The sequence below is a fragment of the Ailuropoda melanoleuca genome, chromosome 8, assembly GCF_002007445.2.
Source record: "Ailuropoda melanoleuca isolate Jingjing chromosome 8, ASM200744v2, whole genome shotgun sequence".
Taxonomy (NCBI): Eukaryota; Metazoa; Chordata; class Mammalia; order Carnivora; family Ursidae; genus Ailuropoda; species Ailuropoda melanoleuca.
The window spans coordinates 128,130,822-128,156,627 of record NC_048225.1 but is presented as its reverse complement, the minus strand read 5'-3'; the positions used below and the strand labels follow the sequence as shown (position 1 = coordinate 128,156,627).

General features: G+C 55.9%; 3 protein-coding genes across 9 annotated transcripts; 1 reads left to right on the top strand and 2 right to left on the bottom strand.

Annotated features, from left to right (window-relative positions):
- Positions 1–133: 133 nt before the first annotated feature.
- Positions 134–4,412, bottom strand: SCAMP3 (secretory carrier membrane protein 3). The gene is made up of 9 exons (XM_002928286.3): positions 4,176–4,412; positions 3,762–3,839; positions 3,023–3,145; positions 2,823–2,943; positions 2,253–2,381; positions 1,666–1,825; positions 1,462–1,563; positions 814–931; positions 134–592 (listed from the first exon to the last, which is right to left on the bottom strand). Exons 1-9 carry the CDS (start codon positions 4,239–4,241, stop codon positions 446–448), a joined length of 1,044 nt encoding a protein of 347 aa, XP_002928332.1. The 5' UTR covers positions 4,242–4,412; the 3' UTR covers positions 134–445.
- Positions 4,413–4,869: 457 nt separating this feature from the next.
- CLK2 (CDC like kinase 2) lies at positions 4,870–13,794 on the bottom strand. Of its 5 annotated transcripts, none has more exons than XM_034667494.1 (13): positions 13,566–13,794; positions 11,585–11,754; positions 10,613–10,845; positions 9,840–9,920; positions 9,422–9,488; positions 9,129–9,245; positions 8,176–8,342; positions 7,325–7,419; positions 6,664–6,793; positions 6,474–6,556; positions 6,233–6,312; positions 5,960–6,050; positions 4,870–5,409 (listed from the first exon to the last, which is right to left on the bottom strand). In XM_034667494.1, exons 2-13 carry the CDS (start codon positions 11,752–11,754, stop codon positions 5,224–5,226), a joined length of 1,500 nt encoding a protein of 499 aa, XP_034523385.1. In that variant the 5' UTR covers positions 13,566–13,794; the 3' UTR covers positions 4,870–5,223. The 5 variants fall into 5 exon arrangements, with proteins under 5 accessions (XP_034523385.1, XP_034523382.1, XP_034523383.1 ...); XM_034667491.1 differs by having other exon boundaries at positions 9,840–9,928; positions 10,617–10,845; positions 13,566–13,793; XM_034667492.1 differs by having other exon boundaries at positions 9,840–9,925; positions 10,617–10,845; positions 13,566–13,793.
- Positions 13,795–13,832: 38 nt separating this feature from the next.
- HCN3 (hyperpolarization activated cyclic nucleotide gated potassium channel 3) lies at positions 13,833–25,805 on the top strand. 3 transcript variants are annotated; one of them, XM_034667488.1, is made up of 8 exons: positions 13,833–14,055; positions 19,674–20,103; positions 20,998–21,159; positions 21,501–21,719; positions 22,106–22,252; positions 22,641–22,881; positions 23,699–23,863; positions 24,253–25,805. In XM_034667488.1, the coding sequence occupies exons 2-8, from the start codon at positions 19,693–19,695 to the stop codon at positions 25,008–25,010; spliced, it is 2,103 nt and encodes a 700-aa protein (XP_034523379.1). In that variant the 5' UTR covers positions 13,833–14,055; positions 19,674–19,692; the 3' UTR covers positions 25,011–25,805. The 3 variants fall into 3 exon arrangements, with proteins under 3 accessions (XP_034523379.1, XP_034523378.1, XP_002928330.2); XM_034667487.1 differs by lacking the exon at positions 13,833–14,055 and adding an exon at positions 15,186–16,539 and having other exon boundaries at positions 24,253–25,804; XM_002928284.4 differs by lacking the exon at positions 13,833–14,055 and adding an exon at positions 15,190–16,539 and having other exon boundaries at positions 24,310–25,802.
- The last annotated feature ends 1 nt before the right edge of the window (position 25,806 follows it).

Here is a 25,806-nt window from a genome sequence, read left to right as displayed (position 1 = left end):
CCCTCTGCAGCTCCTGCGGGCTCCGAAGCCCTGCCCGACCTCCCCCACCCCCCGGACTTTACATGCTGCTTCCGCTCCAGTCCCTTCTCTCTTCCAGTGGCCTAGTTCCCAATAAATATTCCGGAAACGCAGATTTGAATTCCAGTTCCACTTTCTTTTTATTAAATAACCGAAGCGACAGCCTTGGCACAGCAGAGAGAAGCTGGGTTGGGGTGTGTAAGACGTGGCAGTAGTGTGGCCTAATTAGGGGGTGGCGGGGGGAGCGAGACTGGGTCACAGTGGGCTCCCCGCACCCCTAAGTCAGGGTCAGCAGTCATGGCTGCGGGAATGGGGGCACTGGAGAGGGGACCCCAAGTAGTGATGTCTCACCAAGTCCCACAGACGTCAGGGATGGGGGCTAAGTGAGCTCCCTCCAGTGGCAGGGCCAGGGCATCCCTGTCAGGGGTCACGGGGCTCGGAAGGCATTTTCGGCAGCCCCAGCGGCTGCGTTGGCAGCAGCGGTTCGCACGGCGGGGTTGGAGAAGACCCCCGCGGCAAATTCCTGCTGGGCCTTCTGAAAGCTGGCCCCTGTGCGGCGGTACAAGGAGTGGATCTGCAAGGAGACGGCGGAGATGACTAGGGTGCGCTCGCCGCTGGGACCCCACCCCAACCCCAGCACCAGCTCACTGCGCTCTGGCTCTCCCTTCTTGGCTCCCTCCCAACACCCCCGCCCCCAGGTCCATTAGCTGGGAACCTGCCCATCGGCTAGCCCGCCCAGGCCCCCAGGGGCACATGATGCCGCTGCTCTGGCCCCGCCTTCCGCGCAGCCCTCACCCGCTTGAGCATCACAATCCCCAGCACGGCGATGCCAGTGAAGAACAGGGCGACCAGCAGCATGAGCCCGGCCACGGCCTTGTTGGCCTTCACCACCACCAGAGCGGAGATCCAGCCGCTGCCCGGAGGGAGAGTGCGGCAGTGAAGAGGGGGCGCTCAGAGCGGGTTCCATCCTCCCAGCTTCTCCCCTGCCTAGCAGACGTCCCACCGACCCACCGGGGCCACGCCCCTGTCCATCTGGCAGCTTTCCGAGTACCCCAATCCCAAACCATATCCACTCTCCTCAAAGTTTAATTCCAGCTTCCCAGCAACTGGCTCCTAGCTCTCCAGGCCCTTCTACAGCATCCTCAGTCCCAACAGCCCTTTCTGTTGAGAGTCTCCATCCCCCCTTCAGAAGTGCTCACACACGCTTCCTCTAGGAAGCCCTCTCAGACTGACCACATGTACTTTTCCTCCCCCAAACCTAGGCCTGTCTGGAGTTCTGACTGGGCTCTCCGTACCCTGGAAGTAGGTCGTGTTTGTCATTAAACGAGCACCTGCTGAGGACAAAAACCACATTTCCTCCTTCTGAGCAACTACTCCAGTACCAAGTGCAAACTTGGTCTAGAGGAACAAGGGAAGGGGGGGGTGGAGGGCAGCCTCACAGACCTGAAGCCCCAACCTGGGATGCCAATGGCCTGGAGGACAAAGAGAACATCCTGGACGAAGAAAATGAAGAAGAAAACGAAGAAATTGAATGAACTGTCACTCCTGCGGGCACGAAAAGTGGGGAGAAGGGGAGAAGAATTAGGGCAGGGGCAGCAGATGTGGGGCCCGTGCCGGGTTCTCCACCACCCCCACCCCTCAACTTACCGGAAAGCCTTATACATGGGGCGGTACCAGCACACAAAGGAGCAGGGAGTGAAAAGGAGGACCCAGAGGATAGAGAGTCCAAAGCCCGAGCCATTGCTGGTCTCCACACAGAAGCTGGCCAGGCAGGCAAGAAAATTCAAGAGAAGAGCCAGCGTGCTGCCTAAGGGATGGGGGTACAGGGTAATGAGCATGGACTGCAACGACAGCTCCTTCCCCCGGAAGCCCACCACACAACCCTCACCAAATATGGCAGAGTAAGGAAGGGGAGCTTCTGCTCTCACAAATCCTCAACTCAACAGCGGAGACAGAGCACACGTGATCACCTTTGCAAAGATGTTTAAAGGACTCGGAAAACATTTATGTAGGAGGATAAGAGAGAGAAGAGCACAAGAACATATGTTTTCTAAAGGTGGGAGACCAAGTTCTAAATACTATGAAAGGAGTAACCCAGGAAAATTCCTGGAGAAACTAGCCTTAAACTCAGAAGCTGAGCAGAGATGAAATGCTGAGTTCTAGGTAGGTGGGCTCCAGGGCAGAAAAGATGTAAAGTCACTACCTTTACTGCTCCTCCGAAAAAGGCTACTCACACATCCAGAGGTAGTACATGGTGGACACGGTCTTCTGAAATTCTTGGGGGATCTCCATGGAGATGTCCTGGAAAAAGCAGGGCTGGACTGGGCAAAAAGAAGGTAGAGGGGGCCAATTGTTCTGTCGAGCTGTAAGGCAGAAAAAGAGCAGGAGACCCTGAGACATGAGGCAGAGACCAACAAAGGAGTCACCCCTCCCTTCCCCCCCAGGTCCTCTCTCCCATCTCCAACTCGGGGTCCAAGGAGACGAGGGAGAGTAGCAAAACCAGTGTTGATGGTGTTTACTATTATTCACAACTTCTAGGGACTATGCAAAACACTCTGGTTGGATGGCCTTATTTAACTGCCACAAAAGTCCTGTCAAATGGGTGCAAATATTACCTTTGTCTTACAAGTAAGGAAACTGAGGCACTCAAGATCAAGTACTTATCTAAAGAGCTCATAGGTAGTAAATAATAGCACCCAAATTCAAACTCAGCAATGCAGCCCCAGAGCCCACACTCTTAGGTTCTTTTTGCTCCTTAAAAATGCCAAATGCCCCTCATCCCCCTCCCCCAAGAACCCACTTACCAGCTGTGCCCCCCAGGGCAGCATGCTGCAGCTCCCGCTCCCTCCGGTCCAACTCCTCTGCTTTCCGGTTGAGCTCCTCCTGCTTCTTTAGTAGCTCAGCCGTGGCTGCGGCAGCGGAAGCCTAGCCAGTACCGCAGAGGGAGATGTGAGTCCTGGGCCCAGATTCGGCCCCCACTCCCCCACCTCCACACCCTGTTTACCTGGGTGCTGTAGGAGCCATAGTTTTTGGGTTCTGTAGGGCTGAGCTTTCTCGAGGACTGCAAAGAGGGAGCTGACGGTGGAGGCAACGGGGCAGGGGCAGGAGGCTCATAGGCTGGTGGGGGCTGTTGGTTTTGGAAAAAGACTTTAGGGATCACCTAGTCCCTCCCAATGCAGGTATCTCGAGTCTGCCTGAGTACCTTTCGATCCAGAACCCATTCCCCAGCCTCTCCCCCAGAGAGTTGAACCTCTGTCAGAGAACTCTTCCCTAAGCTGCAGTAGCCTTCGTCACCCCCCCACATCCTATCCCTTAGCCAGGACTCAAGGCACTCATCTACAAACCCATCCCCTTCACTTTTTAAAGCTCTCAACATTTTCTATTCCGTGGGACAAACAGGTCTGGTCCTCCTCATTCTACGCCCTCTAAATGCATGCCTAAGCATAACTGGTTTTCTCCTCAACTCCTACCAGCCCCACTCTTTATTTGCTTCAAAGAAGCCTCCTCAGACACAGCCTTGGTTCAGGTGCTGTCAGTCTCCAAGTCCTCCCAGGACTGAGGCTTAGAGCTCAAATGGGATCATTGGCCCTCGTGTCCCCAGAAGGGTTAGGCAAGCCATGGCAGACTGGCCTCTCTAGGGGCTAAAATCCTTTGCATGCAGAAAAGTCCCCTGTATCCTGCCAGAGTGGGCTTACAGGCACACCTTCCCCTTCCCTGCCATCCTGAGCTCCCCAGAATCTCACCTCCCGGGTCTCAAAAGGGTTGTAGACGTCAAGGGTGGCATACTGCGGGCTGGGTCGGTGCTGGATCACAGCTGGGTCCTGTGGGCAGAGCTGGGGCTCAGCTGGGGCTCAGCTGGTGCCTCTGGGGGGGCTCCCTGGGGCCTCTTCTGATGCCTGTGGCTCCAAGCACTGCACGTCGGAGGCCACGCTGCTGTTCCAACATCTGCCCCCAATCCTTCACCCCACACTGCTAGCACCAGCTCCTTATAGGGGCAGGGTGCCTTATAGAGACCAGGGTGCTCACTGGTCTGGAGTCACCGTCACCCCCACGTGGCGGCCCTTCCCCGGAACAAATGTCAGAAATGGGAAGACAAGTTGGCCTGTCCAGAACCGAGAAGAGTCGACCGAGCTAGCCAAAGAAGGCCCGCGCGTCACCTGAAAGGGGTTGTCAAGCTCGCCGGGCCCGGCGAAGGGGTTTCCGCCGTCTCTGCTCTGAGCCATGTTTGCAATTGCGGCCTGGGCCGCCCCTGCCCTCCACGCCCCTGCGCGGCGGCGGCGGCGGCGGCGGCTCCCGGAGCTCCCTCCGCTTCTCCCGGTCCGCCCGCTCGGCTGTGCACGGATTGGCCGCGAAGGCCGGAAGGGCCCCGAGGATCCCCGCAGCGGCGGCGGGCTGCGCCTGCGCCTCGGCTACGGGCGAAGACGGAAGCGCCCCCACGTGACGCCAGACCCCGCCTTCCCCTTGCACGGCCACGCCCACTAACGAACTACTACTCCCAGCAGGCCCCGCGGCGGGGTCCCGGTCCACTCTACCCAGACATCCGGCAGGAGTCTTGCCTCCGGCGCTGGCCGCTTTCCCTCCCCGGACCTCTGGCTAGCCTGGGCTCCCGCCCCGTGCCACCGCGGCCGGACCTTCCCCAAAGCTTACCTCGCCGGACGGCAGAAGTGCCTCGGTTCTAACCCGCAAGAAGCACCCCACCCTTCACCACCCTCCTGAGACAACTGGGGATCCGCGGGCAGTGGCTCGGGGTACTTGGGAGGGTAAGATGGACTCCCTTCACCAACAAACTCGGAAGGGCTGCCAATCTTTCCATCCCTCCAGCCCAGCATCCCACACCTCAAACTCCAAGGGTGGGGGTCCGATGAAGCACGTCATTTTTATTTCACAAAGACTGTACAAAATTCCTTATAAAACATGGGATAGGTGCCACCTGGTTACCTCCTCCTGCCCCCATCCAACTCCACTGTGAGGGGGGCAGGGGAGGGTGGGAAGTGTGTGGGATGGAACAGCGTTCTGTACAAGGCTGGGGAGGGAGCAACAGGTACAAGTTCTTCCATATTTACACTATTTCACATATTCACAGGTATACAGGGAGCCAGGAGGAAGGGGCAGGCTCCGGCTCTGTTCTCTTGTATAAAAAAGCACCAGTGTCCTGGACTGGACACCCACTGCTGGAGGAGACGCAGGGGGCCCAGGGCCTGATTGTCACCGACTGATATCCCGACTGGAGTCCCACAACTTGGTGTTGGGTGGCTCAGCCCGAAGGCGGGCGAAGAAAGGATGCTGAAGGGCTTCACCCAAGGTCAACCGCTTAGCAGGTTCATACTCTAGCATGCTTTCAATCAGATCGAAGAGCTGGTGGTGTTCCTCTGCCTCTGAGGTCAGATACCGCTGGTGGTGAAGGGCAGGAAAGAGGTGAGGCACAATGCCGTACAAGTCCTGCCATTTTCTTCAAGGCCCTAGCTTTCATTCAAGGAGGACCAAGGCTCTGCCATGACGAGTACTATAATGCATACGACCTTAGCACGAGCACACCCTGGCCAGCATTTCTGATGTTACTGCTCGACCTACCTTCCCACTAGCACAATTACTTCCTTCATACTCTTTGAAAGTTCTATGTGTATATCTTTGTCAACTTCATGAATCTTCTTAGCTCCGCATTAAAATGTAAGCTGTTCAAAGGTAGTTTATTCTTTTCTATCTGACCTAAAGAATCCAGGACATTGCTTTGATCTCTGGTAGGCTCAAGAAAGACATGGCTGTCTAACCTCCTTCCCTCCACAAAACCACTCCCTTATCTCTCTTCTATTGACCACAGATGTCTTCTTTCAGTTTCCCCCCTTCCTAACTCTGCTTGTGAATTGCCTTCCAGGGGCAAAAGCACCTTAGGAAGGAAATGACCTTTGGGTGGTAGGCACTATCTCACCCCTGCCTGGCTCACCCGCAGTGGTTTGCAGTTTTCTCGTACGTAGCGCCCAGCTGATGTGTTCTCATCCCAATCCAGGCGACCCCGATAAAAATATTTCTGCTTCCTAGAGAGGAAGGGGAGGTTGAGGGGTCAGGAGGTTCCTTTTGCTGTGGGATACTTCCCTTATTCCCCCATCTGAGAGTAGCTGGGGGGGGGGAGGTGTCAAGGAAAAAAGAAAATGATGTGAAACAGATCAAGTTTGTGGAGAGAAAGCGAAAGAATTAAGCACCCCCCCCCAAGGTTCACCTTGTCTTTCGGATCATCCGGGAAGGGATAGGACCCAAGATCCTTTCCATCATGGCTAGATGCTCTCTGTTGTCATGGGTCTAGGAAACAAAGACAGAGCTGAGCATGGGACTGGGAACAAGCTGCTGAGGACCAGCTTCCAGGACGACAAGCAATGTGCAGTGAGCAGGCAGATCCTCAGCAGACAAAGAAACCAGGTAGGAGAACGCCAGGTGGCTAGAGAAGACACCCCAGCACTCACCTGAAACAGTGTGAAGCCAACATAGTACTCAAAGATAATGCAGCCGATGCTCCACACGTCACAAGGCTGTGACCAGCCCAACTCTGGGGTAGGAGGGACAAGCCGTTATGATGCTTAGGGGACCCTCCCTTCCCCACCACCCACACTCACACGCTTGGACAACCTTGTTCCCCCACTCGCTCCCGCTTACCGAGGATGACCTCTGGTGCCCGGTAATGGCGAGTGGAGACAATGGTACTGTGGTGTTCGTGGTCAAAGGTGGCACTGCCAAAGTCCACCACCCGCACAGCTGTGCTCTTCACGCTGCGTTCATCTCGTTTCTAGGAGCAGAGCAGGAAGAGGATGGACCCCAGCCACCTTGGACCAAGACTCTTACCACTATTCTCTAAAGTGCTTTCAGGCCTTAAGAAAAGCACCTTGACTTCCTGCTTGCTCCCATACACACTGGAGAATCCGCTTTACAGCTCCCCCATATCCCGCAAATAATTTAGGAGTGGGAAACGATTAAGGAATGATCATGACATAGCATGCAAGTCCCTATGCATCTGGACTTTTCCCAAGTGACTAGTATACAGCGTTTCTGAAAACAGGTCAAGAGAACTGAGCTTCCCTTACAGGGAAGAAAGTCCAAACCAAGTGTCTTAGAAGCATTTGCATTCTATTAGAAAGTTATCTGAGGTCCTCCTTCCACGTTCTCTTCCAATTTAAGTCTTCAATTTCTCCCTTTCAATCTACTCTGGTACTCTGGTTTACTCAGAGCCAGACTGGGAGAGAATATGGGAGAAAGCAAAAGGGAGGCGAGAAAGGGGGTACAAGGAAGGAAAAGTGGCATAGCTGCCTGTCCCTCTTACCTTCTCTAGATTGTAGGTGAGCTCATAGTCTGAATTCACAAACAGAATATTTTCAGGCTTGAGGTCCGTATGTGTCAGCTTGTTATCATGGAGGACTGCAGGGGAGAAGGCCAAGTCAGTGTTGGTCCAGGTGACCAGGGCTAACTAGCACCTGTGACCCCAAGTTTGGTCACCTGGCTCAAAGCTGGTGAGGAGGCAGGTCCAGAACCACTAGGCTGCTCTCTGCTCTACATCCAAATGAAATGCCTGGTCTAAGAAGCCCTACGCTTATTAATGTAAGACAAATGTAATTCTCAGCTGATGTATAGTCTGCCATGCGTTTTACTTTTGTCTTTTGACGTATGTGCCTATCTGACATTCTGTGAACTCAACTCCATAGGACAGCATAGTTATGAAAACCCAAGAGGAACCATGTACTTGTCTGGACCCCCCACCTGGCCCCTCGGTTGCACTAGTGCCTGGTGGAAATGGAGAGCTTTGCTGGAAATGGAGAGCATCTCAGCTCAAATATAACCTCTAGCTTGGGAAGTCTTTTTGTCTCTCTGTGCTTGCAGCCTGACTTAACACTTTCCCAAAGAAGGGAAATGAAGGAAAAGAGAGGTAATTAAATGCTTTGATTTCAGAAGCTTTCTCATCCAGCTCCTGTTAGATTGCATGTGGAATAAGACTCCTCAGTGACGGTGAGGACATCTGTCAAGGAGTCAAGTGAAGGAGCTGTCACAGGACAGTGAGTAGAAGAACTGAAGGCAATCAGGCTGACACCTGAGGGGCTCCACCAGTGTAAACGGACACAGAAGAGGTCCAGCAGAGGGAGGGGCTGCCCCGAGTGCACCTAGGCCCACCGCACTCACACTTGACAGCCTGGCACAGCTGGAAGGCCATGTGGCGCACTTGGTGGACGGGGTAGGGCAGGTAGTTGTTGTCTTTGAGGAAATCGAAGGTGCTAAGGCCCAGAAGCTCGAAAGAGATGCACATGTGGCCATGGTAGTCAAACCAGTCAAACATCTGCACACAGAGGCTGAGAAGAGAGATGGGGGGAGGGGAGGTCTGATGAGCTCCCATCTGTCCACCACCCCTCCAACAAGGAGAGACCACAAAGCTGTTGATTCCATATGCTTGTGCAAAAACACGCCAGCTAGCATCACCAAAAATACTCAGTTCAGCGACAGAATGGCCTTTCTGGCCAACCCAAGAGGAGAGCTACTACCTGCCAAGCTTCAAAAACCATTTTCCTGCATGTTAGTTAAACAATTCCATTGGCTGAAGAGTTGGGTGCCAGGCTCCAGTGTGGACCCTGAATTGTCAAACTCATTCCTAAACCCTGATCCCAGCTCCCACTCCTGAAATTCATTGACCACCAGCCACCAGTGAGTCCACATTTATACTGATCATCTTTTTTTGTCTTTGCTTAATGCCCTTAGTCTACATTTAGCTTATAAAAGGCCCACGGACAGAAATATTACATATAAATGTCTGGGGCCTCATCAGCACAGAAAGCTCAAATGACTTTTTTATGAAAATGCTAATTCTCAGTCTCAGGGCCATTTCCAGGGCACAGCTCTAGAGAGGCCATCCCAGGCTGGGGCCAAACTGTGGAGCACTGCCCTGGAAACAAAGACAACATATTACAGCACTTCAGACCCTCCCTTCCTGCCCTACCATTCTACTAGGCTAAGATGACAAACATAAAATGAATGGATGAGCAGTTCCAGGACTCCCCTGCCTGCCTGACCGAGGCCAGAAAGGTGTTCTTGTATAGAAGCGGGGCCTCTCAGATGCCCCACACAGTCCTCTGCCCGCTTACTTCTTATTGTCAGGGTCCTTCTCATTGATTTTCTCCAGGACGTTGATTTCAAGCCGAGCTGCTTCCTTGTACTTTTCCACATTCTTAATGATCTTCAGGGCAACTCGAGCCCCACCCCTGTAGGATGGCAGAAGAGGTTTTTGCTGGGTCGTCAAAAACATCTGAGATTGAACGGGGATGTCCGGGGATTAAGAAATCCTACCCTCGGGTAATCAGCAAAAAAGCCCCAGATGACCCTCACTACCTCTTTATGCGTAGCAGGTATGGAGCAGGGAGGGAGGGGCTAAAGTTACCTGCGATGGTCAACACATTGTACAACTCGGCCAAAGGTCCCCTCTCCCAAAGTGCTTACAATTTCATCTGAAATGAAAAAGAGCAGGGTCGGGGAGAGGGAGGGAGAGAAGGTGGGGAATGAGCTGAGTTGGAAGAAAAAGGGGTACAGCAACCTGGGGTGAGGAGATGAAGGAAGGGGGAACAGATACAGATGGTCACAGGGGAAGAACACCCCTGCGTGATTCCCACCACCTTTAACCCAGGGGCCATGAGAGCTGGGAGTGGACAGCAGAGGTCAATTCTCAACAGCAACTCAAACCACCCAGATAAACAACACCACTGAGGAAAGGCAAGAGGCTGTGACTTGGGTTGGCTCGGGACGTTAGGATGGCTATGGGACCATTACAGGCTATAGGATTGTTACGATTTGGCTTGTACATCGCTCTTGCAGCCAGTCCCCGACGTGGTAGATGAGGTGGCCCTCAGCGTCGTCCTCTACACTCTTGGCTCTCCGGCTTGCTGTGCTGCTGTCGGGGGGCGGGGGGGGTCGGAGCAAGCCAGGTGTCGGAGCGGGGGCCGGAGGGAGGCGGGGTGGGTGGTGGAGGGGTCACCGGTCAGGCGCCCAGCCAGGGGGGACAGACGATGATGGGGGACAGTGGAAGGGAACACGTCAGATGCAGTAAGGCGGATCGGGGTGAGAAGAGAGAGCGGCGCATAATCCCAAGTCCCCAAACCCAAACGGGAACAGGGAGAGGAACGGGCAGAGCAGAGAAGTGGTGTCGTTGCCAATGTCACCCACAACCCCATGCTCTACACAATGCCCTTCCAGATAGGCACAGATCTCCCTTTGCCCCCACCCAAGCCCACCTACTGAGGGGGCCATGGAGCCCAGAGCTTGTGGGAAAAAGGCTATTCACAAGCAAGGTCCCCACAAGAGAGCAGAAGCCTCTGGGACACAGGAGCTGCTCTCCCAACACAGTAAGCCCAGCATGCCAAGGAGGCCACTGGGGTTCACCAGTGCTCTGTGCCCATCCAGCTCCAGAGCGGATTCCAGGCCCTCCAAGAGCTGGAGAGCTTCCGAGAGAAGAGAGAGACTCAGTGCCCACGTCAGTGTCCACGCCCCAGTGCTCAGCTGAGAACAAGAATACTTCTCACTTACCGGCGTCCTAGGGGGCTGAAGGAGAGTGGGGGGGAAGGGCCAGGGCCGGCACTCACCGAAGATGAGCGGCTGAAGGTCCGGCTGCGCCGTCTCCGCCGCCTGTGCTTCCTCCGGCTGCTGCGCTGGCTGCGGTAACTGCTGTCCTCCCGGTGGTATTCGTAGGAGTGCCGGTAGTCAGGCTCACAGTAGGCTTCTCCCCGGTCCCGGCTGCAGCCGTTGCGCCTGTAGCTGCCATAGTACCTCCGGTCATACACCCTCCGGTCCGACGAGCGGTCATCGTAACTGCTGTGGGACAACAAAGAGCGGTGAGCTGCATCTGCTCTGAACAGTCCTTGCCACACAACGCAACAAGGTCCTCCGTCAACAGGACAAGGAGTGATGCGAGAAAACATGCTCTGAGACACTCGTGGAGTCACTCTGAGGATTGAGGACCAGAGAAGTGAAGAAACGAAGCACAGAGGAGGATCCCTACAGCCCTGTGTCACCAAGACCTCCGAAAAGACATCGGCAAAACTACTGCCTCGGGGGGCCTCCTGTCCCCCTAGCGATATAACGAATGGAGCAAAGAGCCATTTCTTTCCTAACATCCAATTTTGCTCCGAACTGCCCCTGACTCACCCCTCCCACAGAACATGCTGCTGTTACTAAAACCAGGCAGACCTAACTTTGTCTTGTCTGTTAGATCAGTAGCTATCTCAAGACCCTAGTCTTTTGTACCTCCTTTCCCTTTGCCTGAGACCCTTCTCCCTTGTCCTTCAGACAAGCTTAGATGACATGTTCTCTAGGAAATTTTTCCTGAATTACACATCCCGCCCCACTCCAACCAAACCTGCTGGACGCTTCCTCAGCCCCTCACGATATATTTCCTTCATGATAACAATCTTAACAGCAGGGAGCAAATGGCTTATTTTGTTAACAGTCTTGATTATCACCTTACCCCAATTGCTCAGCATGTAACCAATAAATCTTTGTTTAATAAATAAATGAGTGACCTTGAACACGAGTTCCTCCTTCGAAGCCTCACCTCCGGGAACGGACATGGTAGCTGTCTTCCCGCCGGCGCCTCCGGGTCCGGTCACTGCTACTTGACCAGGAGCGGCTTCTTCGTCTCTTGTGCTTTCGGCTCCGATAGTGCTCATGGTAACTGCCCCGGCTGCCTCGCTCTGAGGAATGGTACCTTCGGGGATGAGGCATCTAGAAGGGAAGGAAAAACAGAAATAGTGGGGAAAAGCTCTGAGCTTTTAGAATTCCATGCCGAGGCCTGCTGCTTTCTGCGCTTTTACTTCTTTTTCTTTTTTTTTTTTTTAAGATTTATTTATTCGACAGAGATAGAGACAGGCAGCGAGAGAGGGAACACAAGCAGGGGGAGTGGGAGAGGAAGAAACAGGCTCCCAGCGGAGGAGCCTGATGTGGGGCTCGATCCCATAACGCCGGGATCACGCCCTGAGCTGAAGGCAGATTCCCAAGGACTGCGCACCCCAGGCGCCCCCTCTGATGTTTTACTTCTACCTCGTTTTACGACCTACAACTTCCTTGGTCTTCCTTGTGCTTATAATTTCTCTTTAGTGGAGCGCGCTATATATCACCTACGAATTCTGGTGGAAAACTCTAGGAACCCCCCCCGCCCCCCGCCCGGCCAGCCACTTCATCTCATTGCTCTACTGACTCTCCTCAAACCCGGCTGCAGGAAGAACTTCAGGTCTGGGCCACAGCTCACTGTAGGTGAGACTGTGTAACTGATGGAGACTGCCACAGTTCATCCTTGGCTGGGATCTAAACTACATCTGTTGCTGAGTTCCTTACAACTCGAGAATAACATTTTAGTATACATCAACATGATAAATGTTTTACAGTTATTATGAGTGTATCTTTGTCTTCCCAACCAGACCATTCTGTTTCTTGTGGGCAGGAATCCCTACACATAGCAGTATGTACCAAATATAAACAAGTTGCAGGGATTTGGGTCTGACCTCTTGAACTGTCTTAAACACCTCTTACATCACTGGCCAAATCCCCCTTAAAAGTTTTGAATACAGGAGGCCCCAACCTGCAGTCAGCTTCCCATTTGGCTCCTCCCCTCTTCTGCTTAGGAAGTACTGAATAACAGGTTTTTAATTAATATCAGCACTATTTGGCTAAAAACTGGCCCCCTTCCAGTTAGTTATTGGAACTGGAATAGCATGGAGCTCAAATGCTTCTTTCCTTAAAGGAAAAAGTCAGACAGAAATCACTATCACAATCCAGAAAGATAAGGATATAAAGAACAAAATAAAATTAAATAGGCCCAGGGTCAGAAGCATTGCGTGTGTGTGTGGGGGGGGGATTAGGTGTGGAAAGGCTGGATGACTCCAACATCTGGCTTTCATTCTGAGCTTCTACTTCCCGACCTCCTCACATTGAGGAGGACGGTGATATTTGTTTCGGCGCTGGTCTAACAACGCCTGTAGCAAAGATGCAAGCGCACGTTCTCCCAGGTAATCCAACCTTGTTTAGCTCAGCCACATGAACACCATCTCACCACACAACACACCGCCACCACAGTTCCTCGCGGCCCCTGCGCTCCCGAGGCAGCTCCACGTTACCTTTCTCAACTTATCAACCTCCCCCCGCCCTCCTTTCTCACTCCGAGAACCCAGAACCAACTCCTCGAGTCCAACTCTTTGCATATGCTCCCAGTGACACGGCGGTGTCCTCCTCGTCCCCAGCCGTGGTCCAACTTTGGTGTTCCGCTCCTTCCCATCCTGGGAACCACTCCCATCCCCGCTCCATCGCCCCTTCCCCGACTCCGGCCCCTCCCGAGTTCCCATAGGTCCTCCCGGGTCCACCCAGGGCAGGCCGGTCTTCCTCCTCACTTCCCTACTCCTCACGTCCGCCGCTTCGCAGGGCTCTACCCTCCTCCTCTCCTCGCGCGCCGCGGCCGGGCCCCCAACCCCACTCTGCCCCCACCCGCCCCGCGGTCGCCATCTTTCCGCGCGGCCCCGCGGCCCGCCAGCCCGCGCGCTCACCGTTCTGGCGGCGAGGCCCGTGCGCTTGTCCCACAGGAAGTCCGTGATGGCGGCGGCACTGCGGCCGGAGTCCCGGCACCCCCGCGGCGACGAAGTGCGGCTCCACCCCCCCAACCCGAGACCCTGGGACCTCCCGCCTCGTTCCCGGGCTTCCGCTCCAGTCCCGCCCGCCCCGACTCCGTCCCCGCCCCCAGGGTCCGCTCGGCGCCGCTCGCACCGCCCCCGCCCGGGGCCCGNAGCGGCGCGGCCTTCCGTCTCGCTCCTCGGTCAGTGCCGCTTTCGGGACACTTGTGGGGCTGACTCTGCGAGCCGTGGGGTTTGGAGAGGAAGTGGAAGTTGTCATTTACCGGGCGTCGGCGCTCCGCACGCGTTTTGAGGCTTGGTGTGAGGTCTGATTCCCCAGCAGAGTCTGCAGATATCCAGTTCTTAAAACAGTTCGGCTACCTAACCACAGCAAAGAGGGACTCCCCGCTTTTGTCCTGAACAAACGGTATGCACGTGAGGGTCAGGGGCTGCGGCCTTGGAGGAGAGGTTTGAGTGATGGAGGGACGGAGAAGCAGGTGCTGAAAGAGGGGAACTCACACATAGTACATGAGAAGTGTAAATCAACTGAACAAAATGAAAAAAAAAAAAAAGAGGAAAGAGAAGGAGACCTTGAGACAAACTGGATTGAAGAAATAGTCACAAAGGGAAAAGAAAACATAACTTGAGTATGACTATGAAAGTCGCGACCTATCAGAGGGGAGCTGAGATGGAGGATATAGTTAGATGAGGATTAGATCAGTTAGCCGGAAATAGTTTAGGGGAGGTTCCCTAAAATAGGAGAGGAAGGGTAAGAAGGGGTTGACAGGAAAGAGTGGACGGTTCCCTTCCTCTTCTACGAACACCCTCCCAGACCGTCCGTTCATGCAGCAAGCATTAACTGCGTGTCCACTGTGGGTCCAGCTTGTGCCAGGCGCAAGGCGCCTGTCCTTCAGAGCCTCCCGGTCTCATGGGAGAGAAAGCCTTCTGAAGACAGCTATTAGGAGTGCTGTAAGAAAGTTCTAGACCAGGGGCACCTGGGTGGCTCAGGGCGTGATCCCAGCGTTCTGCGATCGAGCCCCACATCAGGCTCCTCTGCTGGGAGCCTGCTTCTTCCTCTCCCACTCCCCCTGCTTGTGTTCCCTCTCTCACTGGCTGTCTCTCTCTCTGTCAAATAAATAAATCAAATCTTAAAAAAAAAAAAAAGAAAGAAAGAAAGAAAAAGAAAGTTCTAGACCAGACTCTAGCTGGGGAAAGGAGACTTGGAAATGTGTTTCTGGGCTTCTGAGAGATAGCCCCTGAACCAGCTGTCAGAAGGGAATTGGAGAAGAATACCAGGCAGAGAAATTATTTGTAAAAGGCTGGGGAGAAGACGGAACACAGCATTTCAGCATGATTCGAGGCCTGGCTTTCCAGAGAGGGACTATCAGAAGAGAGGCTGTTGTTGGGGCGCCTTGGTGGCTCAGTCGTTAAGCGTCTGCCTTCAGCTCAGGGCGTGATCCCGGAGTCCTGGGATCGAGCCCCACATCAGGCTCCTCTGCTGGGAGCCTGCTTCTTCCTCTCCTACTCCCCCTGCTTGTGTTCCCTCTCTCGCTGGCTGTCTCTCTCTCTGTCAAAAAAATAAATAAAATCTAAAAAAAAAAAAAAAGAAGAAGAGGAGAGGCTGTTGACATTAGGTCCATACTTTGCAGGGCCTCGTATGTCATTCTAAGGAGCTTAAATGTCATCTTACAGAAGATGGGGAGGTGTGAAGGGCATAGCACATTTGAATCTTAGACGGGTAACTTTGGCGGACTGTGGGAAAAGAGCTGGCCTGAGAGGGTGTAGGGCCCCTTGTAGAGGCCTCTGAAATAATAATCGAAGTGAAAAAATGCTGAAGGCTTGAAACAAAGCGTGGCCATAAGAAACAGAAAGGAGGGGAGGAATTTGAGATGTTCAGGAGCTTCTAGCTTTTGTGTCTGTGTGCGGGCATAGACGAGACTGGCTTTGTGGCTGGAACTTGGGTATTCACCTTTGTGTCCTCAGCGTCCACTCAGTGACGGGTAGGATCACTTGGTGAAGGTTGGCTCAATGAATTCGGAAATGAAATACTAGGGGGAGGGGTATGGAGGAGATGAGAAGAAAGGAATATGCCTAGGAGAGTGCTGAGAAAGAAAGGGAAATGCAGGAAGTCCGTGAGTAAGAATGGCCATTCTCTGCCTCTTCCATTGGTCCCCAATTCCTCGCCCTCCGGAGACTCTGGGACCTACGAACAACCAGCATCGGTTTTCCCGCCACTCGCAGGGGGCTCCGCCTCCCTAGCGCTCATTGGCTAAAAGCCATCAACATTGGGCCACGTCCCTTCCGCGACTCTGGCTGCGTTTCCCCGCCCCCTCCTCCTCCAGCACTTAGAGCACCGCCCCTACCGGCTAGGCCACGCCCACGCCGGAGTCCTCCCAGGAGGCGGGCTTCGTTGGCCCCGCTCCTCCCGAGGCGGCTCCCGCCAGGGGGCGCCGCGCAACCCGCCGGCCTCCCGCCCGCGAGTCTGGCGCACACACCCCCTCCACCCCCCTCGCCGGCAGCTCCGAGCCCGCCGGGCTGCGTGCGCCGGCTCCTACTCCGGGAGGGGTCGGGGTCCCAGATGGCCGCGGCAGGGTGTACGACGCCAAGCCTGTAAGCCAACGGGCGTCATGGAGGCAGAGCAGCGGCCGACGACAGGGGCCGACGAACGGGCGACCCCTGGGCTGGAGGCAGCGCCTCCTGCTGCCCCGCCGCCTGCGACCGCGGCCTCGGGACCGCTCCCCGGGCCCGCTTCGGGGCCCGAGCCCAAGCGGAGGCAGCTCGGGACGCTGCTCCAGCCCACGGTCAACAAGTTCTCCCTTCGCGTGTTCGGCAGCCACAAAGCAGTGGAAATCGAGCAGGAGAGGGTCAAGTCAGCGGGGGCCTGGATCATCCACCCCTACAGCGACTTCCGGTACTGGGGCCCAGCAAGGAGGGAGGGGAACACAGATCCCACCCCCACGGGCCGCGACATGGGGGCAGGGTCCGCCCCACCCTCCACGGACACTTCATTTCCGGCCCAGGGGTCCTCGGGTGGGACGACAGAATCACTTCCCCTAATCTAGCCTGGGAATTCTTAGGCGAGGGATTCCCAGACGGAGGTCCTCGGTGACCAGACAACAGAGACCTGGATTTCCCGTTTCGGGAACCCAGCACTCCACCTGGACCACAGGGACTGCTGGAGTTAGGGACCACTGCCTCCTACAGCCCTGTGTGCTGGGGATCTGGGAAATTATGTCATGTTCCAAGGCTCGGAGTCAGCATGAAGGAGAAACCGAGCTCCCGTATCTCCCACACTTGCACTTCCACGCCCAGCACCTGCATAGTTCAGCAGGGCAGGCAACCAGGAAAAAATTGGGAGGCTGGGGGGCGGGGGCCGGGGGGAGGCCAGCTGCGGTTCTTGTCGCTGTCCCTGGTGCTGAAGGCGGTATGCGGCGGGGCAGGGACGGGACAACGAGCGATTGAGGCAGCAACGCAGGGGCACGGCCGCCCTCCCAGGTGACTATCAGAAAGACATAGGGATGGAGGGTGGAGGTGGGGCTATTTCATAGTCCCCATCAGGTTGTACCTCTACATCAAGGTCGCTAGGGGAGGAGAGCAGCCCTGTCCTTGGGGGAAATGAAGGACAGCTTTTGGATGAGGCAACACTGTGTCCAAAGCATCTAAGGTGGGGAGGAAAATGAGCAGAAAGGATGAGGTGTGAATCGGGAGCCTGGAAACACAATTGGAGACCTGGACATCCTTTTGAATCCACAGCCATACACACTCCCTCAATGTTCCCCTTTCTCCCATTGTTCCTTCCTCTCCCTTCCTTACCGCCTCATTTCCACCCCACCAGTGCACCTGTTCTAGCCTCCTGTGATCTCCCTCCCCTCCCCCATTTCACCCTCAGATGTAACCCCAGAAGCCATGTATCCCCTTTATTATCATGCTTCTTCTCTGTCCTCTCTACTGCATCACCCGCTAGGCTTGTGACTGCCTGTGAGTCAGGCTGTGAAGATGCTCCATGGCTGGGCAAGCCCTCCTCTCCTCCTCTCTCCCAGCTCACAGTACAGGGTTTCTCCAGTGGCCCAGGAGGCAGAGGAAGAGGGGGTAAAGGAGTTGTTGTTGATTGAAAGCACATAGTCTGAGGGGCTTCCTGGAGGCCTGGATTTGGGAATCCCCATGTTTCTTTTAGAAGCTGAAAAGATTGATTTTGTAGTCAGACTCAGAAGGGGGTGGGTCCTGGTTTGATCCTGTGATTCGATGTGTCCTGGAATTAAAACCACCAGCGCTGGGGCACCTGGGTGGCCCCCAGTCAGTTAAGCGTCCAACTCTTGGTTTCGGCTCGGGTTGTGATCTCAGAGTCATGAGATCGAGTCCCACATCGGGCTCTGCACTCAGTCTGCTTAAGACTCCCTCTTCCTCTTTCTCTGCCCCCCCCCCCGCTGCTCTCTCTCTCTCAAATACATAAATAAATCTTAAAAAAAAAAAACCAGAAATAAAACCAGCATTGCTAATGGGGGCCCTAGATGGTCCCATGATCTCTGAATGAAGGCTTCTCCTAGCTTCCTCCTGACTTCTTCTTCCACACTTCCAGCACAGCAGTGTGGCCCTCCCCTGCTGGTGCCCTTGCCTGAGCTCAGCTAGAGTGTCAGCAGGCATAAGGAGATCAGGGAAGGAAAGGGGTGCAGAGTTTTAACCTCACAGCCTTGGGATCTCCTGTGGAGCCTCTCTGTCTGAAGGGCTGTGGAGGGGGTGGGACATCCCTATAAAGCTCAGTTCAGATGGGAAGCAGAACAGACCACCCCACCCTGGGACATAGATGAGCAGACAGATCCCAGCAGAGAACCAGGAACCATGGGTCCAGCTGTGTTGGGAAGGAGGGTTGGGGTGGGGAGGGCGTGAAGTCCTAGACCAGGAATGGGCAGAGAGCTGCAGATGGAAGAAGCAGCAACCTCTTCAGAAATCTGGGAACAAAAGGTGGGTGAGCCATGAAACCAACTAGTGCTTCCACAGCACTGTTTACCCATTGTCTCAGTGCATATGTGTTCAACCACCCTGTGGGGTTAGCACAGGGTACTTGATCTTTTTTTAACTTTAAAAATATTTATTTAATGATAGTGACATAAAGCATATACATGATAAGATATTAAGTATATATTATACGTATTAAAGAGACGTGTGTATAGAGTGAGGATGTGTATACGGTAGATCCGTGTACAGAAGGTGTCTAGATAGTAGACATCTACATAGCAGTATAGCATATGCTGGTATATTACACTGCGTATATACTCAAAATACGTGTGTGTGCACATATACACACCTACACACACACATACATGGATATGTAATCACGAAGCACACCCTCATGTCACAACCACCCAAGTGAAGAGAGACTACCTTGCCGGCACCCGGAAGCACCCTCACAGCTCTCGCAGCCCTTTCCCTAACCTACTGTTCTAATTTTTGTGGCAACCACGTCCTTACTTTTTTTTTTTTTAATAGTTTACCACTTTTCTGTGAATCTCTAAATAATGCAGTTTCGTCTTGCCTGTTTTGGAACTTTGCACAAGTGGAATCATCCAGTATGTGTCCTTTTGTTTTTTCTTTGGCTCAGCACTAGACTAGTGAGATTCAGGCACGCTGCAGATCGCGGCAGCGCTGGGTGATCTCAGGGCCCGCTGTAGAGGATTCCAGGATGCGAGTACGGCACAGTCTATCTATGGGATTTATTTTATGTATCTACATTTTTCTACTGATGAACATTCTGGATTGTTTCCAGATCTCCTGTTGCTGTAAACATTCCTGTGTGTATCTCCTGGAGCACACACTTCCCCTTGAGTGTGGATGTACTTAGAGTGGGATTGCTGGGTTGCCGGGAATGCAAATGTTTAACTTTCTTAGATAACGCCAAACTATTTTCCCAGATGGTGGTCCCACCTTCCACCCCGATCAGCTGTAAATGGCCATTCCCTTCCCCACCCTCGGCTGTATCAGACTCTCTCCTGTTTGTCTCGCGGCTGGTGCAATCTCCTGGTCTTGCTCCCCATCCTGCCCCCACCTTAGGTTTTACTGGGACCTGATCATGCTCCTGTTGATGGTGGGGAACCTCATTGTGCTGCCCGTGGGCATCACCTTCTTCAAGGAGGAGAACTCCCCGCCGTGGATCGTCTTCAACGTCCTCTCGGACACTTTCTTCCTGCTGGATCTGGTGCTCAACTTCCGCACCGGCATCGTGGTGGAGGAGGGCGCCGAAATCCTGCTGGCACCGCGTGCCATCCGGTCACGCTACCTGCGCACCTGGTTCCTGGTCGACCTCATCTCCTCCATCCCGGTGGATTACATCTTCCTGGTGGTGGAGCTGGAGCCGCGGCTGGACGCTGAGGTCTACAAAACAGCCCGGGCGCTGCGCATCGTGCGCTTCACCAAGATCCTCAGCCTGCTGCGGCTGCTCCGCCTCTCCCGCCTCATCCGCTACATACACCAGTGGGAGGAGGTGGGGCGGGGAGGTGGGCAGGGGGGCTCGCAGGCTCCTCCGGGACAGCGCTATGGGTGGGGCTCCTGGTGACTTTATGGGGTGAGGCAGCTGGGTGGGCTCTCTCCAAAGTTGGTGGGGCGGAAGGAGGGGCACGATGAGGGTTCAGGGGTTGCCCCCCCCCACGCCCCGGAGGTGAGGAGGGTGGAGCACAGCCGCGGAGGAACACTTGCAGGTTAGTTGGCCTCCGGGCGCGAGGAAGTGGGAACGGAGCAGGCTGCAGAAGGGCCTGGCGTTTCAGCTTCGAGCGGAGCAGAGTTGAGTGGTTCAGAGTGTGAGCCCTGCAATCTCGTTGCCTGTGATCGTATCCCCGTTTTACTATTTACTATATGAGACTTGGTTTCCTCTTCTATAAAATGAAAGTGTTAAATATACTTACATGTGAGAAGGTTATAAGGACTAAAGAATTAATACCCGTAAAGCTCCTAGAACAGTGCCTGCAACATAGTAAGCTCTCTGTTAGTGCTACGGGAGGGCCAGGGGGCTGTGGGCGTGAATCCTTGCACGCACGCCTTGGGGACAGTACACTGTGAAATGCCCTCTTTCCTCTCATCCCGCCGGCACAGCCTGGGCAGCCTGTGCAGTCGATGTTTTTGTTTCTGCTGTGACACCGTGATTCTGGGCACATGACCGGCCTCCATCTCCTCTCTGTCAGATGAGCGTAGTGACACAGCCAACTCTGTAGTATCTGTGTGTGTCGTAGGGCTCTCTAGACGCGGCACCAGCCACGCTTAACAAATTCGTGGGGGCTGGGGCTACAGAGAAGCTCAGGGGGAGAATCTGCAAGGCCAGGAATAGAGGAGGACCGGCTGGGAGGGGGTCCTGTCCACAGCAGGCGCTCCTCGGACTCCTCAGATCTTTCACATGACCTACGACCTGGCCAGCGCCGTGGTCCGTATCTGCAACCTCATCGGGATGATGCTGCTGCTGTGCCACTGGGACGGCTGCCTGCAGTTCCTGGTGCCCATGCTGCAGGACTTCCCTCCTGACTGCTGGGTCTCCATCAACCACATGGTGGTGAGAACTCCCCACAGCTCTGTCGCTTCTGGGCCTGCTCGGGGCTCTTCTGCCTGAGTTGGGGGCTCAGGAGGCGGGAGATGACTGACAGAGTGGGGAGGTGAGGGGGGGCTCCCTAGAGGAAGCGCTTTTGTGTTGTGGGGAACGGGCAGGGAAGGACACGGAGGCGGACACCGAGGGCCCCCACACTGCAGAGGGGCCCCTTCTGCCCCCAGGCCCCCAGAACCGAGTCTGAAGAAGGGGGGGGCAGGCGGAAGGACCGGAGGGGGGGAATTGCAGGAGGAGAATGAGGCCTCTCCGAGGAGGCTGTACCCAGCTCGGCAATGCCCTCTGCCCTCCAGAACCACTCGTGGGGGCGCCAGTATTCCCATGCCCTGTTCAAGGCCATGAGCCACATGCTGTGCATCGGCTACGGGCAGCAGGCCCCTGTCGGCATGCCCGACGTCTGGCTCACCATGCTCAGCATGATCGTGGGCGCCACCTGCTACGCCATGTTCATCGGCCACGCCACGGCGCTCATCCAGTCCCTGGACTCCTCCCGACGTCAGTACCAGGAGAAGGTCAGCAGGGGCAGGAGAAGGAAGGGGTGGGCATGGAAGCATGTTAGAGGCTGGGTAGCTCCACTCCAGGCCAATTCTGATGCATGCCCCCGTTGGGTCTCTGTCCTTGCCTGCCCTGTGTCCATTTGTCCCATGCCCCTGTGTGTGACTGTTTCCTTGTTTGGACCTGTATCCCTGTCCTTGGACCCTTCCTCTGCCCACGTCTGGGTTTTCCTGTGACTGCCGTGTGACTTCCCTGTGGCCTTCCATACCCCCTTGTGTCTCCGTGTTTCACGCCTCTGGATTGGCCAATGCCTGTGGTCTTTCTTCCACATACCGCCCCCACGACCCCTGCCCTGCACCTGGCTCTGTGTCTGCCGCCTGCTGGCCCCCGGCTGGCCCTCCAGTACAAGCAGGTGGAGCAGTACATGTCCTTCCACAAGCTGCCGGCTGACACCCGGCAGCGCATCCACGACTACTACGAGCACCGCTACCAGGGGAAGATGTTCGATGAGGACAGCATCCTGGGCGAGCTGAGCGAGCCACTTCGGGAGGTGGGGCTGGGCGCGTGGGGTCCCATCTGGGGTGGGGGCTACTGGTCAGTAGGTGCACCTGTAGGGAGGAGGGCCTGTGGAGGGCCTCATCAGAGGCCAGGCCTCTGGGGGGCTTTTAGGGACTAGGGTCTTTCTGGAAGGTCTTATGGGGGTTAAGTATACATGGGGAGGGGCAGCAGGGATCCCTGTTTTGGGGGGACGGTCCTGCGGGGGCTTATGGGAGAGCTCTGAAGGTAGGAGCTTAGGGATGGTCCCAGGCCCACTGAAGCATCCCCATCCTTTGGCAGATCATGACCCCAGGGGTGGGGCCTCTGGAGACAGATGAGCTCGATGGGGGCACGTCTGGCCAGGGGGCACCGCCTGCCTGACAGGCCCCTCCCCTGCCCAGGAGATCATTAACTTCACCTGCCGGGGCCTGGTGGCCCACATGCCGCTGTTTGCCCACGCCGACCCCAGCTTCGTCACAGCCGTGCTGACCAAGCTACGCTTTGAGGTCTTCCAGCCGGGGGACCTGGTGGTGCGCGAGGGCTCCGTGGGCAGGAAGATGTACTTCATCCAGCACGGGCTGCTCAGTGTGCTGGCACGTGGCGCCCGGGACACCCGCCTCACTGACGGATCCTACTTTGGGGGTCAGCAGGCCTCAGGGAGGGTGGGGGGACTAGAGCAGAGGCCAGAGGGCAATTGCTCCCCTGGATCAGGGTCCCTGCCTGGCTGTGTGCAGAATCACAGAGTCCCAGCCTTCCCTAGGCCTGCTTAACCAGAGTCTCGGGGCCTGGGCGGTTTTAAACAGCTTCCTATGAGAGTCCAATGCATAGCCAGCTTGACCATTTCTGGGCCAATGGGCCTTGTAGAACCCTTAAGCAGTGAAATTCAAGGATCTAGGAGATGAAGGAAAGACAGGAATAAAGCCCTGCTGTTCCAGGGGCTTGAGTTTGATGGCTCCGTGGTGGGATGCCCTGGCGGCATGGTTTGGGGGTCAGGCTACGGCAGTGAGAGCCTTTCCACCAGATGCTGCCCAAAGCCTCTTGAGGCTCTGCCCTGTCTCAGCCTCAAACCACCTGCCACTCTCCAGCATCCCTGTCCTGTTGACTTTGCCCTTTGGCACTGCTTTTTCTCCTTCTCGGTTGCCCTTGGACTTCATTCCAAGGGGAGTGGGGAAGGTACAGAGAGGGCGCTGCCCCTTGGGCCAGAGTAGGAGAGTGGGTACGAATTAAATGGAGTGGAATAACTGGGCGCGTGGGGGGCCAGAGAGACCCACCTGTTTGTCAGCTTTAATTTGGAGAGAGTGAGAGGGATTGTAAGTGTGCAGTCTGGAGAAAGACAACCCTTGGGGTGTTTAGGGACCTTGGTGGGGTGGGGAGGAGCATGAGGAGGCTGGGTCAGCTGCTCAGGTGAGAGGGAATTCTGGGGACGGCGGGTCTGAGGGCCTCCTCCCAACTTGGACAGAGATTTGTCTGCTGACGCGGGGCCGGCGCACAGCCAGCGTGCGGGCTGACACCTACTGCCGCCTCTACTCGCTCAGTGTGGACCATTTCAATGCCGTGCTGGAGGAGTTCCCCATGATGCGCCGGGCCTTTGAGACCGTGGCCATGGATCGGCTGCAACGCATCGGTGAGGCTCGTCTGCCCTGTGCGCCCTGGGGTCCTGACTGTGTCCCCACCCACCGCCACGGCAAGGCGGCCCCGGCCTCCTGGGGCCCAGGCTCTAATGCACCAGTGTCACACCCCAGCCCACCCTGTTCTCAGCAAATGGCCCCACAAGACCATCAACACTATGCCTCACGGTCCTGTCACTCTGTGTCTTCTGCCCCTGCACATATCGTCCCGAGTCTCCATGCCCAGAGTCCCGAGTACCTGTCCCTGACCCGCACCATCTCTGATACATGCTCGCATCCCTGACCCTCTTGTTCCAACCCCCACCTCCCAACCTCCAGCCCCATCCCCCACCCCGTTGCCATCTTTTGACTCCATCTTGTTATCCTCCTCCTGTCTGATATCCAGCCTTCCCCTTGGACTCTCTTTGTATCCGCATTCTCTCCCCACTGGGACCATTTCTAGGCAAGAAGAATTCTGTACTGCAGCGGAAACGCTCCGAGCCAAGTCCGGGCAGCAGTGGGGGCACCATGGAGCAGCACTTGGTGCAGCATGACAGGGACATGGCCCGGGGTGTTCGGGGCCCAGCCCCAGGCACAGGCGCTCGGCTCAGCGGAAAGCCGGTGCTGTGGGAGCCACTGGTGCGAGCGCCTCTGCAGGCGGCTGCTGTGACGTCCAGTGTGGCCATGGCCCTGACTCACCAGCGGGGCCCGCTGCCCCTCTCCCCTGACTCTCCAGCCACCCTCCTGGCTCGCTCTGCGCGACGCTCAGCAGGCCCCCCAGCCTCCCCGCTAGAGCCTGTCCGAGCTGGCCCTCTGCTGGCCCGCGGTCCATGGGCATCTACCTCCCGCCTGCCCGTCCCGCCTGTCCGAACCCTCCATGCCAGCCTGTCCCGGGCTGGGCGCTCCCAGGTGTCCTTGCTGGGTCCCCCCCCAGGAGGAGGTGGACGGCGACTAGGACTTCGGGGCCGCCCACTCTCAGCCTCCCAACCCTCTCTGCCTCAACGGGCCGCCGGAGATGGCTCTCCCGGGCGTAAGGGCTCAGGAAGTGAACGCCTGTCCTCCTCAGGGCTCTTGGCCAAGCTTCCAGGGACAGCCCAGCCCCCCAGGCCCTCAGTGCCCGAGCCAGCTGCCCCTCGGGGCCCCCAGCTCTCTGCCAACATGTGAAACCCTTGGGTAAGCTCTTGGATGCAGCAGTGTGTGCCCGAGGGCAGACACCTCTTGGGGAGGCCAAGGAGACCTGAAACATGGCCCTGTGGGAATATCTCCCTTTACTACCAAGGGGACAGTCTCTGTCCTCAGCTCAGGCACCCTGCAGCCTGTCTGACATCCTCCTAATCCATTCACCCATCCTCCAAATGTCTGAGCGCCTACCATGTTCAAGACACTGTGCCAGGCGCTGTATGTCTTCACTGCCAAGTAGAAGTGACTCCAAGGCCTCCGAGGGGGGCGTTCCCCTGGCATGATCCTGCCAGGCGCAGGCGCAGGCGCAGGCCCCCACCTCACCAAGCACAAGTCCTTGCCACTGCCATCGCTGCCAAGCAACTAGATGTCTGTTTCCCGGCCCGTGACCCTGCCAGGTGCTGCCTGCTGCGTTCGTCCTTTGTCTCCCTAGCACAGCGGGCACTGCCGATCCCCTGTGCCTCCGCTGCCATCAACAGATGTCTTGGCTCCCCAGTGTGGGCCCGCCCTTCTGCCCCACCAGCAGGAACACGTCTCCTGTCAAGTCCCCTGCACTCTCTGTCCCCATGCTAGAACTGTCTTTTTGTAGACTGGGGCCACCTCCTCCCCCTGCCCCTGCCCTGCTGGTGATGGATGGTTGACACCTTGACGCTGAAGGATGGTTGGCACCTCCTTATTTAATGTGCCAGCCTGGATCCCCCCAAGTGGGGGCAAGTGGCTGATCCTTAGATGGCACTCTTTCTTTCCTCCCTTCCTCCCTCCCTTGTTTATTCTTATTATT